General features: G+C 40.0%; 1 protein-coding gene and 1 long non-coding RNA gene across 2 annotated transcripts in view; both read left to right on the top strand.

The window, feature by feature from the left end:
- Positions 1 to 211: 211 nt before the first annotated feature.
- LOC128319183 (uncharacterized) lies at positions 212 to 1925 on the top strand. The gene is made up of 3 exons (XR_008302626.1): positions 212 to 424; positions 786 to 947; positions 1128 to 1925. It is a non-coding gene; the product is annotated as an uncharacterized LOC128319183 (long non-coding RNA).
- A 1979-nt stretch (positions 1926 to 3904) lies between these two features.
- stt3b (STT3 oligosaccharyltransferase complex catalytic subunit B) overlaps positions 3905 to 16683 on the top strand; it is a 33335-nt gene continuing 20556 nt past the window's right edge. Inside the window, exon 1 of the mRNA XM_026914058.3 lies at positions 3905 to 4404. Within this exon, the coding sequence (XP_026769859.1) occupies positions 4148 to 4404 (257 nt within the window). The 5' untranslated portion in view covers positions 3905 to 4147. The remainder of the gene's footprint in view (positions 4405 to 16683) is intronic.

Genomic DNA, 16683 nt, shown 5'->3' on the forward strand with positions numbered 1-16683 from the left:
GCTTGTAGCTTTAATTTTATTTGTTTTTGGTGTGAAAAAAGCAGAAAAAGTGTAGTTTTCAGGTGTCTCACGTATTGCCGTAGCAAAGAGTCAAAAATCCAAAATGCTATGGCTAAACAACATTTATTGGCACCCCTGGCTAATGTGTAAATATGGACCAGAATGAAAAACTCCTGATATGATGATCAAACAAAACAATATTGCAGTTTTAATGACATCACAGCATCTGTTTAATATACATTTTCAAAAATTGGAACCGAAGTGACCCATTGCAGATGTGAGCATTGAGCACTTGGGTTTGAACCTCTTTTGCCCCATGGCCGTGTTTTAGGAGTATGAGCAAGACTGGGAGGATTGCAGCAACCTGAAGTTTGATTACAACGAGATCAAGAAAACTCTGACACACAATGAGGAGTTACAGAAGGTAAACTTTGTGTGTGTGTGTGTGTATCAAGTCAAATCAAGTGGCTTTATTGTCATTTCAACCATATACAGCTAGTTCAGTACACAGAGAAACAAAACAATGTACCTCCAGGACCATAGTGCTACATAAAACAACACAGAACTACATGAGAGTACACAGAACTAAATAAGACTACTCAGACCTACACAGGACTACATAAAGTGCATGTGTGCAAACATGTGCCAACAGCACAGGAAATTTTGTCCTCCCCAAAAAACATTTTAGGCTATTTACATGAGGTATGAGTCAGTTTTTAAAAGTGTCTGAATGTGTGTGTGTAGAACTAAATAAAGCCAACAAGCCTTGGTTGTTGAACTTTCAGGTCTCCCTGCCTGAAGCTAAGGAGAAACATCAGAAGGCTTTGGAGACCATTGCTCAGCTGGAGACTGAAAAGGCCAACCTGATGAACCAGGTGGAGACACTGCGAGACACAGTGCAGGACATGGTCAACCTGATATATGAGACTCAGAAGAAGCGTAACGAGGTAATGAACATAATCGAGAAAAGCCTTGTATTAAGCAGTTCCTTTAGAAATGATATGAGAACTTTTCATGTTCATACTGCATGATGACTTGCACCACAGGTTATGTGTACTTAACCAAAATGAAAATGTTATTTTATAGATATTTTGAAGCTTCATACATTAAATCTGTATTTTTCACAGAAACATGGGATACCTCTTGGATCCAAAGCGACAACAAGTGTTGTGACAGGAAACGGTGCGAGCAGAATTGGATCCACATCAGAATCGTCGCCAATGTGAGGAGTGTATGAGAGGTGAAAATAACAAGAATTAATGTGAAGCAAAAAGTCGAGCTGATCTTAATTTTAAAAAGCCAATTGATTTTTCAAATTCAAAGAAATTTAATTAAAACAGTGGACATTTCATCAGTTATCACCACGTGTCCTTTAGCATTTTCTCCAAAAGGGGGGTCCATATGGGAGCAGTGCCCCAGCGGATGGAGTTAGTCACCACAGATGCCTCCCGCACTGACTGGAGAGCGGTGTGGTGACTCATAGGCACAGGGGGCAAGTGAGACTTCAGTGTAAGGATCTGAGACCGGTCTACCTACCTCAAATACTCTCAAATCCATCTTATACATTCCGGGCTTTTTGGACAAGAGGAATCCGCCTGGGATGAGTGCCCCAGTGAAGGGAGTTATCCACCACAGATGCCTCTCTCACTCTACAAGTAGGCCAGACAACCGGCCCATGCAGTGACAGGGCTGGTTATCCAGGCGTTAAACACTGCCCACTGGCTTTTCTGTCACTTGGACCGAGTGCCAACCCAGTGGAAACTCTGCATTCTGGATTTTTTTAATCAAATAATCTTTTAAACCCTCAAATTTATTGAATGTACTTGGTTCCCTGAGATTTTTTTCAGCTTGCTTTTAACTTCACATGCATTTTTCACCTCTCATACCTCAAAAACTACAAAGAAAATATAAAACAAGAAATAAACACAAAGAATGTGACAATCACACTGCCTCTGTTTCTTATTACAGGTCATAGTAACTAACAGACTCTTATAAAACTCTTACCTAATCTACAGGGTGTCCATACATAGGGGAAATTAACACTTTTTAGCAAAATGTCTTCCAAAATTTTTCTTAGTTAGTTTATATTATATATATGTTTTATAGCTTTTAAGAATGCCTTTGACAAAAGAAGAACGTATTGAAATCTTTCTCATGGCTGGATCAGGAAGCTGTCGCAAGGTTAACAGGAAACATGGCAAGCACATCACACACGACACTGTTGCCAAACTTATTAACAAATTCGAAAGGACTGGAAGTGTTGCAGACCAACCTAGAAGGTTGGAAGTTCACTGACGAAGGCACAACCGACATGGTGCTGGCTTACATAGTCCTCCATAGAGACTTTTGGGACACCCTGTATATAAACTTACTTTCAGAATCCTGATCAGCCAATGGACTTTGTACGGCTCACTTTTTTACACTATGCTTGTGTTTCACATTTTTTGTTGCCTTAAGTGACATATGTTACTATCCAGTCCATTTTACTTGTATGATTGACAGACACTCGTAAGTACACTAAGGATGAGTACACTTGCCTCAGTAACAGACAAATGTCACTTGAAAGGCTTGGCCTTTAGGGACCTTTACTGCTAGACATTGCAGGTATTCATAAGGTATTAGACAAGTCCAGGTTTTTGGAGATAGTAGGTGTAGGTGTTAATGATGCATGTCTTCATCAGTCAGAGGTCAGTAAGGTTAACATTGTAAAGGTGAGTAAATTAGTGAAAGCAGCGGGTTATGTCCTGGCACCATTGCAGCGTTGTATACCGGTGTAGCTGTTATTTTATTGTGCTTCATTGACAGTTGGGCTACTTTTGAGGACAAGTCTGGCCTTTTAGCGCAGGAAGGTATCCCTCCCACCCGGAAAGGTGCTGTTCTGATTTCTTGAAATAAACACATCAACCTGCTGATGATTGCTGGTGATCCTCCTCTGCACTTATTAGTTTTGGGCAATAAAGTCAAGGATTTCTGAACAGACTATAAAGCACTTCTGTAAGTCCCTGTGAACGAGGGTATCTGCCATATACTGTAAATAAAAATGTAAATTAATCACTCTCAAATGTCGGTGAAAATGTACGTTAATAACCGCCCATGTCAAAGCCAATTCATTATTGATTTTTTTATTTTGTTCATTTTAATAACCCTGTATGCATGTGTGTGAATTGGCCTTAAATGTTGCAGCTGAAATCTGCTTTTTGTGTGTGTATGTGTGTGTGTGTGTGTGAGAGAGAGAGAGAGAGAGGGAAGAAGTGTGCAGGAGTAGTCAAGTGTTTGTGGAACTGGTCGAGCAGGGTCACATTTTTTAGGAAGTGGGTGGCAGTGGGAAAAAAAAAAAACCTCTTCTGAGCTCTCTGAATCATTCACCCACTTACAGTTTATGGCCCGTCTTCAGCTGGGAACAGATAACTATGCTTTGTGTTTGGGCCCTAAGTCCTGTATTTAATCAAAAGCATGCCTGCAGTAGAGCTCCAGTATTTTTGTAAACCCACCCACAGTGTCTATACAGGCAGCAGTGCTGCTCAGACATTTCTCTCAGAGGGTCTATTAGACCACTCTAACAGACAGACTCACATCAGACAGACTCCAGATCTCCCGCCCCTCTCCAGCTAAATTCATTTATTTAATTGGTTTTCAGCTCCGCGGCTCTTCGACTGCCTTTTGTTCCGATTGGTTGCACTTGCTTTAAGTTACAGCAGTTCTGATTTGTCCATTGGTCATTTTTTTCTCGGCGCAACTTTCGCCTGGCTTGTTTGACAACGATCCGGAATGCAAGCCCATTTCCTATTGGTCGACGTTGCTGTCTATCTGCTACATGCTTGAAGATGATTGGTTCGTGTTGTCGAGCGCGTGACCTTGATAGTGTTACCTGTCTCGCTGTGAGAGGCTGAAGGCTCTTCCTGATGCACGGCGATGTCCCGCCCCTCTGCCCCCGCTCAATCTCGCGTGCCGAGCGATACGAGCCGGCTAGCATGATGCCGCTCACACATTAGCATCGACTTCCACCAAATCTCAGTAGAAATACATGCTGTCCGTGTCCGACTAGGAAGCTAAGGTGAAAGAAGAGCAGCGTCACGCGGTTAGTCGGAGCGGTGTGTGAGTGTGGCCTGTGAGTGAGCTCTTGCTGACCGACACACCGCTGCAGAACATGGCGGAGCACCGCGCCACCTCCGACTGCAAGCACAAAGCGAGTCCGAACTCCAGCGGCTCGTTGTCGGGTAACGGGCGAGCTAACACCCCGGCGGCGTGCGGTGGTGGAGGCCTGTCCGGCGGGTTAACGCAGCCTGCAGGGTGGCAGTCTCTCCTGTCATTCACCATCCTGTTTCTGGCCTGGTTAGCGGGTTTCAGCTCTCGGCTTTTCGCCGTGATCCGATTCGAGAGCATCATCCATGAGTTTGACCCTTGGTGAGTAAAGACCTAGCTTACTGAGCTACATGGCTAGCTATCATAGCCAAATAATACACTTGCCCCCGGTCTCAGTTGAGCGCAAATAACGTTTAAGGAAATGCATGTTTTTGGGCTGAAAGTTGAAAAGAAAAAAAAAAAAAGAGTTATACCACCATCTTTGATACTTCTATCCAGTTTTCTGTGCAGTTGTGTAACCGGAGCTCTGGGTTTCACATTCAGTTGTTGGTGCTAATGTTAACTGACAGAGCAGCACATAAAGCTAGTGCTTTCTCCATGAACACACACTTCACACCATGCTCACCAGCTCCAGCTACACACATCCAAGAGCTCGACGTTCCTACAAGGTTTACTGCTTCATGCATTTCTCTAATGAAGAAAAAAACACATCATTAAAATGTCTTGTCTTATCATAAGAGCTGGTTAACTGTGTAACATTCATGCGTTACTGCTGCAGGAGGAACCCGGAAATATCCTAAAGGGAGCACTGGGATCTTTACAGTCACTTCCATTTTCAGCTTATTACTAGAAAAGGACAACTTTGCAAACATGAATTTGTATTGCATTATCCTTTCCTACACACAGATTGAGCTTTATTAACTGAGAAACATGTTGGGCAAATTAGTAATTTCTGCATTGAATGGGGTTTTGGAGAAATAACCACATCCGAGATGTGGTTATGTACATCCAAGAAAGAGGAAAACTGAAAAAAAAATTCAGTGTAGCAGTAGAGATTAATGTTTTTGTGACATAAATTGATCTGCTAAAGAGGCACAGTGACCTAGAGGTAAGTACTGTTGCATCGCACCTCCAGGGTTGCGGGTTCGATTCCCACCTCCGCCCTGTGCGCATGGAGCTTGCATGTTTTCTCCCTGGTTCGGGGGTTTCCTCTGGGTACTCCGGTTTCCTCCCCTAGTCCAAAGACGTGATTGGCATCTCTAAATTGTCCATAGATAGTGAATGGGGGTGTGATTGTGCCCTGCGATAGATTGGCACCTCGTCCCAGGGTGTCCCCTGCCTTGTGCCCCGAGTCTCCTGGGATAGGCTCCAGGCTCCCTGCGACCCCGTGTGTAGGGATAAGCGGTTCACAAAATGGACAGATGGATAGAAATTGATCTGCTATCAGTAAAATGAATGACTGAAACAAGTGAAAGGTCTATAAATTACTGCCATAATGCCTGAGTGGTACTTGTGGACTTAAACAGGTTTCTGTCCAGAGGCTCTTTAACAGGTAAGAGTTGCATTAATGACATAAGTATCAATATTACAACCTTCAGGATGAAGACTATAAAGAGCAGTGCTAGTAACTGCGGTGCCGGCTCTTTTAATGTTAGCTAAAAATTAGCTAAAGCATGCTCAGAAAGTCCAAACACATCGCTGCAGAACCAAATGTCCAGGAAGGGTTAGGGTTAGGAGTTGGACCTGATCCAGCTGATCCTGCCAGGGCGGAGTCGAACCCGACTCCAGCTCAGTGTGTTAGTCTGGATGTTTGTGTTTTTTGTTTTTTTGTTTTTTAAGAGGAGTTGGATCAGACCCTTCTCCTTCCCAGGACTTATGCTTCTGCACTCACCAGGTGACATCATAGACTAAATTTCTTATTCATCGAATTGGTATGACAATTTGCATATCAAAACGTGTTGCTTTAAGAAATTATAACATTTCTTACAGAAAGAAATTGTCTTTGGTCTATTTATATATTTATAAAATGCTGTAAGTTCTATCAAGAACGCTGTGGAAAAAGTGAGATTGTCGCTAGTCTTTTTTTTTTTTTTTTTTTTTTTTTAATTTATTAATAAAATTACTAAATCTAATGACAAAGTCGCTAAGTTGGCAACACTGTCTAGTAAAATATAAATAGTGGCCAACCTTTTTTTTTTTTTTTTTCCCTCTTTTTTTTTTTTTTTTTAAAAAGCCACTGTTACTCCATTTTCACACTTGGCTGTATTACCAGGCTCTGCATCTGTGTAGTAAAGCAGTGGGTGCTGCTTCAAAATCAGTCACTCTCTCACTTTGCAGTTTATTATAACATGAATAAATGCATTTTTGTGCAACAGAGATGCCTTTTGAGAGCTGGACACTATGATTACTGATATGTATCACTCTTTATGTTCTACCTCTGGGTTGACTATAATAAAGAGAGATTTCTCTTAGATTGAAAGTTTAAGTTAAAAGTGAATAACTCCAAGTAGGAATGTTCTTAGATTCCCGGCTTATTGGAAAGCTGTCAAGCTTCCTGTGTCATTCCCTGTGAAATTCCCTCTAGTAATGCAATTTGCATAACGCATGCAATTTCCTGAACATTGTAGTTTAGGCAAACTGATGTAGAAGATTTTAACTGTGTTAATTATAATTCTTTTTCTCCTCGATAAGGAGTGTACAACCCTAAGGCTTATGCTGCAGTACACATTTTCTGCATTATTGTGACTCTGCACATCCACAGAATAAATCCTTCAGAATAAAACACTCTGGCTTATTAAGAATGATCATGCTGTCCCCATTTTTACTCCCTTCCCAGCTTTGGGAGGTTATAATCCATTTTCCGTGGCTTAGTACTGACAGCTCTTGTTTGCTTTGTCCTCTTTTTATGAGTGTAACACACGCATGGAGCAAAGTGGAGTATAATATATACTTCCTACATGTATCGGCTAATGATCTCCAGAAATCACTTCTCTGACCTCTGGTAAATGACTGACGCGCTGCTGTTTCTTATTAGTGTTCGCCCTTAGCTGTGGGGAACATCAGTGATGTGTATCTTGACATTCACAGAAACTGACTCTGTTCGATTTAGAGAGGAAGCAATTGATTAGATGGCTTTAGACTACACTCATTTTAGGGAAGTGTGGTAATCATTAGCTTGTAGGGTCTCAGATTTATTTGTGTTTTAGTAATCACTCAATGAGTGGGAGTGGAGAGTTTATGAAGCAAAAAAAAATCTTTTTTTGAAAATAGGTTTCTGGTGTCTCAGGCCAAATAGGAAGAGTGCAGCTGTTAATACACAGAGGAGACATCTTGTGTGTTTGCAGAGTAATGTAATTTGATGTAAAACATACTGCTTTTACTATAAAGGGATAAACCAACGTTAAGGTAATCCTGCAATAAAGTGAATCACTGGCTAGGCTTCTAGCAATGTACTGGATTTGAGGAAAAAAATTGTTGACCCACTTAACTGACTGTTTAAGGGAAAAGGCAGGCTGCCTTCCGAAGGAATTAGATGATGTCACTCTTTAGTGTTTGACCGTGTGTGAGCGGAGCTGCTGGTATTGATTCTCTTTCCTGCAGTACTGTGTATAAGTTGAACAGGTAACCCTGACATGGTAGAGACTAGAGGAGAGGACCGTACACAAGACCTAGCGTGTACATGCTGCTAAATGGCGCTTTGTGCTAGCTGTGCTTTGAAAGAATAGCTGATGTACATGTGGAGTGCTGACTGCTTTGTTGCTCCATATTCCCATCACCGACTATGTGATGCACGCTGTGTTATACTGAAACCAGCACCATTAAATAATTTGATGCTTTTCTTCATTACCAATGCCCATGTACTAAAATACTCTGCATTCTTCTGAATGATAACCAATTACCATTCCTGAGACAAAGTAAAAATACTACTGATGGAATACTACTGATTTTTTTTTTTTTTTTTTTAATGCGGTTTAGGAGATCAAGGTTCTCTATCTTTTGGTGTTCCTTGAAATTAGACTGCATCGTTTATATTAGTTGAAAAGACTGTACTGAAGTTTCAATGATTTAAGCAAGCTGTGGTATACTCAGGCATTAAAGAAAAATCCACTCTGAACAACTTTCATATTAATTTTTATAAATAATTTGTGATCTTTAACAGTTTCCAAGGTTTATTTTAGAATGAAATGGAATAAATGAAATGAAATTCTAAAATAAAAAATTTTAGTTTAAACTTTAATCGACATTTCATTCGGCTACCTGCTGGAGGGAATTAGACCTTGCTTCATCTCTATTTCATCTGTACATTCAGTATTGCTGGAAAATGGTGACTGAGAAATGAGACTCTTTTGCTGGAGCTAACAAGGAATCCTGATCATTGTCCTTTAACGTGTGAGATGTTGTTGAAATTGTTAATTATTTATTTGTTCCCTCCTAATTTGGTCTTGCCCAATGCCTAGCCACACAACCACAGCCACGTGCATCTTTTCAAACTGCTGCTAATGCTACCTCACCCTCTTGCGTTCATGAACTCACAGACACTCACAGTTGGCTAGTATGGCTGTGATTGACAGGGGAGACAGTAATGCCATCCCTCTCACCCAGAGAGCACGGCCAGATTTGCTCCCTTGCCTCCTGGCCATGGATGGCTGTGGCATTGTCAGGATTAAAACTTCTGATCTCTTGACAATACAGTGAACACTTTTGTGTTGTGCCACTTGGGAGCCTTTGAAATTTGTCTCCTATTAAACGCTGTTGTAAGTGCGCTAGCAATGTCGCACTGTGACATCCACACGACATGCAGCTGCTAACTTCTCACAGGAACAGTAAAAATACAGCATTAACTAACAAATTAGCACCAGAATTGCTAAGCACATTGCAAATATTTGAATATAAACATATTTAATGTGTTTCAAGGTGGAATTTTCCATTAAAATCAGGTCTTATGCATTTCAATGTGAAAATTACAAGAACTCTTAGATGCTCCTGTTTTGGGACAAACGTTCCAACCAGCTAATTAAAACCACCTTCCATTGTAGCACTCGACCAAATCCTGCTAATTGTGACTAATAATAGCAGGTGTAATGTCACTGAAAGTTGTTTTTGTTAGAATCGTGCCTCCCTGCTTTGAGCTATATCTGAAGATTTGATTAATGGAGGAGTAAGAGATCTCAAATGTAAGACCACAGTCTCAGCTTTCCTGCCAGTGCTGTGTAGGTTAGCCGTGGTTTTGTTGTAACGGATTATAATGGGCCACATGTTGTAGAACCCGCAGCCACGGCGTTGCTGTATTGGCGGGTTCTTGAATATACTTCTTTATAAGGAAACATTTCCGTATTGCAAGGTTGCATGCAAGGTTTGCGTGTTGATAGCTGAAGTTGCTTAGCCCTTGCTCTTTGTTTACTATTTCGCTACCCGAGATCTTTTCCTCTGCGAGTGACACGTTGGTTAACCTCAGAAGAAGAGACGTGTCTTCACCGGGTGTGGGGGTGGGGGTGGCGGTATAAGGTGGCGGTGGGGGTGTGGTTGTTTGTTGCCAAGGCATTTTAATAAGGTACATTCTCAGCTAGGGGTTTCATTGATTTAGCAAGCACAAATGAGAAAATTGGTTCAAGGTCTCAAGCAGTTACAGAGTAACCAGAACACACATGCTTTTTTGGCATTCAGGTTTTTTAGATCAGTGGTTTGACCGTACTCCTTCATTTTTGTGTTCTGTCTGCACTTCCTGTTCTGCTTTTCTACTCATCATTCCTGTAGTGTTCTCTCTCTCCGTGGCCGTGGCTCACATCCACCCTTTTTTCATTCTCTTAAAACTTAAAATGTCCGTCGATCAAAAGCCACAGTTGAGCTCCAGCATTCTTTTATTTATTATTATTATTTTTTATTATTATTTAGCATCGAACCATCTGGTGTAATACCCCATTAAAATGTGTTGCTTTTCTTTTCATGTCTCCTCGAGAGAAGCTTTGTTGTGCGAGCCGTGCTGCAGATGTTGGAGTGCCTCTTATTTCTCCACTGTAGCTTAAAATGACTACTCTCTGCTCCTTTGTGTGGATGGCAAGATTGATGTTTTATTTCTAGACCTTTTTACCTTGGCTTGTTCCCTTCTGATAGGATGTCAAATAAATGTTAAACTGTCATAAAACTTAAGCTTGCGAGAAGGGGATGGCATTTGTAATAGCGATCCTCCTACTTCTAATCCACCTCAAACCTCTCATGCATGTCAAACTCTCTGTAACCTTAGACAAGGCCTTCATAATGGATCACATTAAGATACTTCTTAGAATTAAGACCTCATCTCCATTGGCGGCTGTTTTAAATGTCTTATAGTTTAATTAACATTGGGCTTAGATCATAATGATGTTGAAGGTTGTTTTTAATCTCATGTGTTTTGGTCGTGTGTGTGTGTGTGTGTGTGTGTGTGTGTGTTCTATTTAAGTTCATTATGAAGGAGTCTCCTGAGTATCACAGCCTTTTCCACAGTACAGTGTTGTTGTGTAGTGAAATGGAAAGATTTTTTTTCTTTTTCCATTGATTGGAGACTGGGTTTTGTTCAGTTAGACGGGTGAATCTTTAAAGACAGTTCAGTATTTGTTGCAGTAAACACTTCTTTTATGTCTGAACTATTATGTGATACAGTGTACATATGGAGGTACATCTGTGTAAGAGGAGTGGATCCTCTCATTACCATTTTACCTAAATTTCACTGGAGTATGTAGTGATTGATAAAATCTTTTTTTTTTTTTTTTTTTTTTTTTTAGTCATTGCTGCCGTCTTTTTTCCCCCCATTGGTACTAGACATATTGCTTTGCTTCTTTTTGCATGAAGTCGAAGAACACAAAACTTTATTTTGCATGCCCTGCCTACTTTGTGTCATTAATGGCTGCTTTGCCTACTGTCGATTTGCCTACTGCCACTGTGAATCGCCAGCCTTCACTAAAAGTGCATGACTTTGTCATGTAACTTACCTGCTGGCATGAAAGCAGGGTCAGATTTGAAATGTTCAAACCATTTGAGGTCATGATGTAACATCAGGATTTGAATAGCGTGTCTGCTTTGGCCAACACTGGCCAGCAAACTTTGCTGCTATAAACATAATAAAGATCATATGGTTTGATTCATCATTGTAACAACGCTGGCTAGCAGGAATGTGAATATTTCTATTTAAATACAGATCCGTAAACAAAGCTATGAGGTAATTAACTACCTGGTTACCCACGTTGCAGGTTTCGCTGATTTATCAATCTATCAACGGGCTTCTTGCACCCCGGACTGTGACTTATTTCTGTTTTCATAGCGCAGTTCTTGCATTTCTGGTAGCATTGTTCACATTCGTCAGTGCAGCAAGATAGGATCGTCTAACGTTTGTTTTTTTCAGTCTTACAGTAAGGTCATAGTGTTGGGCTAACGCTAGCTTGTGAGTTTGTTTCTATTAATAGTTATTTTCTTACCTTCATAGTAGTTTATATATGACGAAGCATACAGTGTGACGCCTTTCTCCAGCTTACTAAAAGGAGCTTTGCAAGTGTTCTTACATTTCTGATGAAAGTTGGCGTTCATTTTCGTGAGCTCCTGCAGATATCGGGTGTAAAATAGCGCCATTTGTCATTATAGTGGACGAGCCGGAAGCAAAAGTGCCGTTTTGGTTATACAGTGGAAATGTTTGTGCAAGTAGCCCATTTACTCTGAATTAAGTTTCTGAATTGCATCACTTCCATACATAGGTTTTATATTTTGCTGTAATATAAAATTGTGGCAAAATGTTAAGTTTGTAGTAAAGCATTTTTGGATACATAGCCTGTGGCCAATCCCTAGCTGTACTGATGATTGCTGTAACTATAGATACCATGCCTGAGACACCTGCTATATGAAAGAACTAAGCTGAGCTGCAGATTCTGACATTTTTCAGTGAAGCAGAGAGAAACAGGTGGAGCAGAGAGCTGCCTGCTGGCTGAAAAGATTTTTAATCAGCATAGACTTTTGTAAATCAAATCAGAGTGACAGGCTGCACCGATCGAAATCTAGTCGTGCGTGTGTGCTACTAAAGTCCAAATTCTATTCTTCAAAAAAAAAATAATAAAAGGAGTAAGAGTAAATGTAAGCAAAACACTTGCACTGTAGAACCCAGTCTTGTAGCTCTATAAAGTCATAGCAAACTAAATGAGCTACAAGAGCCTCAAAATAGTTATGATACTGGACAGTCTTTTGATCAGCTTAGAATAGCTTTAATATTTATACTAAGTAAATAATTTACCACTCTGCAGCTATAAAGGAATCAAAACTGGTTTAATTATACATGACATGCTTCACAGCATACATAACCAAGGTTTTTTTTTTTTTTCTTCAAACAAATGTTTATTTTTATGGGCCTCGTGATGCTAAAAGTCAGATCTAAAACTTCTCTCTCAAGCCTCGTTTATTGAAAGTTTTGAAGCAAGTCTGCAAATAGCTTTACTGGAATTTGTGGAATCTTTTATCCTGCACACTTTCCCTCATTTAGATAAGCCCTGCTCTCTGTTTACTCTGGTTGACACATTATAAGTCACTGATGTCTTTTTTTGTGTGTTGAGAATTCAAGCGTGTTTAATTACAGTGTGTTTACTTGGTATCAGTCCTCTGCATTCAAAGCACATTTTCTTCCTTCTGCCAATGAAGACGGTTTAAAATCATTCTTTATATTGACGCGCTCTTGCCAAAGGACAGGCTCTTTTGTACCCATCTGGAGATCTGTTCAGATTGTTTCTCAAAACTAATCACTTATTTTATGGTGGCTTTCTAGGAAATTAACACCAAGGACATGAGGCATAACAGCACTGATTACTTTTCTCCCTTCAGGGATGGAGATTAAAGGTGTTTTATTAAAAGCCTTAATCAATGCTGGTTTGAAATGATGAGTTTCCCATGTTCATGACGAGTACGGTATGTTATCTTGTCTTCAGGTTTGAAAGATATTCCCCCTTCATGTTTTCCCACCTTGATTTGTTATAGATGAGATGTGGAAATGTGAAGGGGTCTGAATACTTGTAGAGTACTTGGTGACACTCTTCTGATCAGATAATAAAAGTATTATCGGAATTAAAAAGACACAGTTGTATAACATGAAAATGTCTTGTAATATGTTATTCAATTTAGTGTCATAAATTATTAATGCATATTTTGCTTAGTTTTTCCATAAACTTTACTCACTCACATAAAATCGTTAGAAATATCATTTTGTCCTGTCCTCAGGAATCAGCAGACTGTTCGTATCATGACCAACTGATCAAAGATTGCTTTTCATTCTTAAGAATTGTTCATTCTTAAGATTGTATTTGGTTTTTCAGATTTCATTGCATGTTTTGTCCATTCTGTGTGTAACTCTTATAATACACATTGGCCTTTTTTAAAAAATGTTCTGCTCATAGTGTTTACACAGCATTTTCACCACAGACAATCCAAACACAACACTTCACACTCCAGCAGTAAGTGCTCCCTCTATGCATTAAGTCAAGTGCAGTAATTGCTTTAGAGGATTAAAACAGTTAGTTGTGATGTACTTCACAGCGTATCAACGGTTTTTTGTCACTGCAATGATTACGAGCTAACTTGGCTGCATGTGTGCATATGGAGCTGTTTGCTAGACACAGCACCTAAGAAACTAATGCAATTTCTGCAGCCAAAGAACACATTAAATCAAATGTGTCCATAAGGCAAATAGCAGAACCACATTTTATTGGCCATCTAGATGGGAAAAAGTAATGAAGCTTTTCATGCTAACCTTTCCAGCTTTCTATGCTCGTTAAAAAAAAAACAAAAAAAAAAAACCCACCAGAGTATTATCTCTTGACATGCTCTAGTTCCTGTTAAAGTGCTGATGAATGAAGTGTGACTATATGCCTTTGCAGTCATTTTCTGAATTAGCTCTGCTTCATGCTAAAATATAATCTTCCGTAAGAGTCAGTCAGTATCTTGTTTTTAAAAAAAAAAAAAAAAAAAGTAAAGAAGTAGTCATAATTGGTTCGACACTTATAGAAAAATATTATTTCTGCACTAAGGAAAGGGACTTGAGTCTCGAGAGTGAAGATTTATTAGAGTGATGAGTTCTGCTTCATTCAGCCGAGACTTGGACTGGATTTAGTTCTTGGCTTTTCTAGTGGATTGCACATTTTCTGCGTTTGTCAGTTTAATAATGGTTGATCATTTTTTCTTGCTATGTAGATGAGACTACCGTGGTTAAATATTGGTTAAATCTGAGCCCTTGGTAAAAGTAGGTAGCCTTATAAAGGCCACTGAATTTAAACAGACACATCTCACTTGTGCTTCTGAGTTTAATAAGACAGAAGGAATGTGAAATGCCAAAGCAGGATGAATAAATTTCTTCCCTCAGGACAAGCAGGTTGTGTCTGGGCTACTTGTTTTTATTTGTAGTCACCTGGCAGATAAATAGGTTTGGTAGGCTGGTAATATAGCTGTCAGCAAGTTTTTTTTTTCTTCTTCTTCTCTTACAACAAACGGAGAAAGTAAACTGTTTGCATAACACATTTACAGCATTTGCATAATGTGCTTCATTTTGGCGCAATGTTCCTTGATACACAGTCCTCCATTGATTTTATTTATGATTTTATCTGAAGTAGTGTGAATGGATAACAGAATCAAGAGCGTGCAGGTAATGTGGAAACACTGACAAAACCAAGCAAAATAAAAACTGCAGCACAAAGCTGTCAGAAAACTCTCCTGCTAACACATCACCTCCTAGCTGAGAGGTAACACACTGAGAGTACCCAGACTTTTACATCTTATGTGATGAAAGAAAATAACAGCTCGCAACCGATATTTTAGATTTTTGTCGAGGGAGCCCACATGATCTTTTACATCCGGCACATTATCAGGAGAGGGTAAGAACTATGACTCAATCAGTTTCTTTCTTTCCTTCCAGCCTAGTTAATTAGGTTCACGGAAACCAAAACACGAGGCAGGTACACTGGAGCTCTCAACAGCCCAGTGTGATAGCTGATGAATCTATCATTTGTGCACCTCTGCTAAGCTATCTTTGGGACTTGGGTTTTGCACCTCTGTCTCATTGGACTTGTCTACTTCCTGTCTGTTCTGTAGCTATCAGATATGAGAAGGTAATCAGAAGATATCTTGTTAAATTTACCACGAGTTACTTTTATCTGGATAATTGACCAGATAATTGAATTTTCTGTCTGTAACCTTCAGAGACAATATTACCTTTAGTGAATCCGCAAATTTCTTCCATTACCTCAGATCTTGCTCAGTGGTGGTTCAAAAGCAGTATGTTCCTTTTTCCGTGGCCACTGAAATTCAGCGATTCTCTAAAAGAGGTTAGAGCAGACTTTTGTGCCAGAGGTCCATCCTTAATTTAGCACACAACTCTGCCTCCATCCCTTCCGCGCTCTGCATTAATAAACTCTTCTCCAGCCGAATTGGCCCTTTTCAGGGCCTCATGTATACCCGTCCAGTGTGAAATTGAGTTTTATAAAAACGTAAGCCGAGTTAAGGGATGGAAGAAGCACTGAATGGATCGTCTGGCAGAGAGGTTAAAGAAGAAAATTCCAACTCGCTACTTCTATTAATAGGGGATTGCAAGTGAAGTGTCTGTGAACTAGAATGAAGCAGCCATGTTAGCCAGAAAGCTGGGATGCTTTGTGTGTGTGTTTGTGTGTGTGTGTGTGTGTGTGTGTGTGTGTGTGTGTGTGTGTGTGTGTGTGTGTACGCACGCATTGAGTGTTTATGATAAACAGTCCTCCTGCTACTCCCACTCACGGACCTCTTAGAAGGCATTGGGCTGTCAGATCACCACCCGAATACTGCCATTTTCTCGTCTGAAAGGATTGTGTTATCTGATGGGTAGTCATTAATCTGATGGCCGGCTGTACAGGAAAAAGTTCCTCAGTCATTCAGTTACCATGACGACAGCAAAACCACCATTTCGTCAAAACGTACTTATCTGATTTTTTGTTTTAGCAGAACCGGTATTCGACCTAAAGAGAGAAGCGTGCAACTCACTCCTCCACCTCAGCTCCATCTTATTCATCTACTTTACACCTTTCATTTTTTTCATACGTCTGCCTGACTTTCTCTGCAGGCTGTGAAAGTGACTTTATAAGGAGTTTGATGTGGCCAGGGACAGATTAAGCCATGCAGGATCACAAGATGACATTTATCACATTATAGATGAGTCGTGATAAATGAAACACCCTAACTGCTTTTGTAAATCTTCTCATAGTATTGTGATGGATTGTTTGCATTTTTATTGTTCTACAGTAGCATGATCAAGCAAATTGTGATTGCTTACATCAATATTTAGCTGACTAAATTTCTTCTAAACAGTAATTATGAAACGGATAGGTTCAGTTCTAAAATCTTATTGGCTGAGGCACGTTCGAGGCAGTTGTAAAATCCTCGATATACGCACGTCTGTGACCGCATCACAATAACTGAATTCTGTATTAATGTGCCAAGTTTTAAACCATAAAACTAGTACACGTAAGCCACTGTTGTATACATAGAGCAGCCAAATCGTTGCCTGTTATGTTGCTTAGCAGCCAAAGCTTACTGTTAACAGACTACAGTAATAAATTCAATTATTTATTAATGAAG

Source organism: Pangasianodon hypophthalmus, chromosome 1 (assembly GCF_027358585.1).
Source record: "Pangasianodon hypophthalmus isolate fPanHyp1 chromosome 1, fPanHyp1.pri, whole genome shotgun sequence".
In the NCBI taxonomy this organism is placed as follows: domain Eukaryota; kingdom Metazoa; phylum Chordata; class Actinopteri; order Siluriformes; family Pangasiidae; genus Pangasianodon; species Pangasianodon hypophthalmus.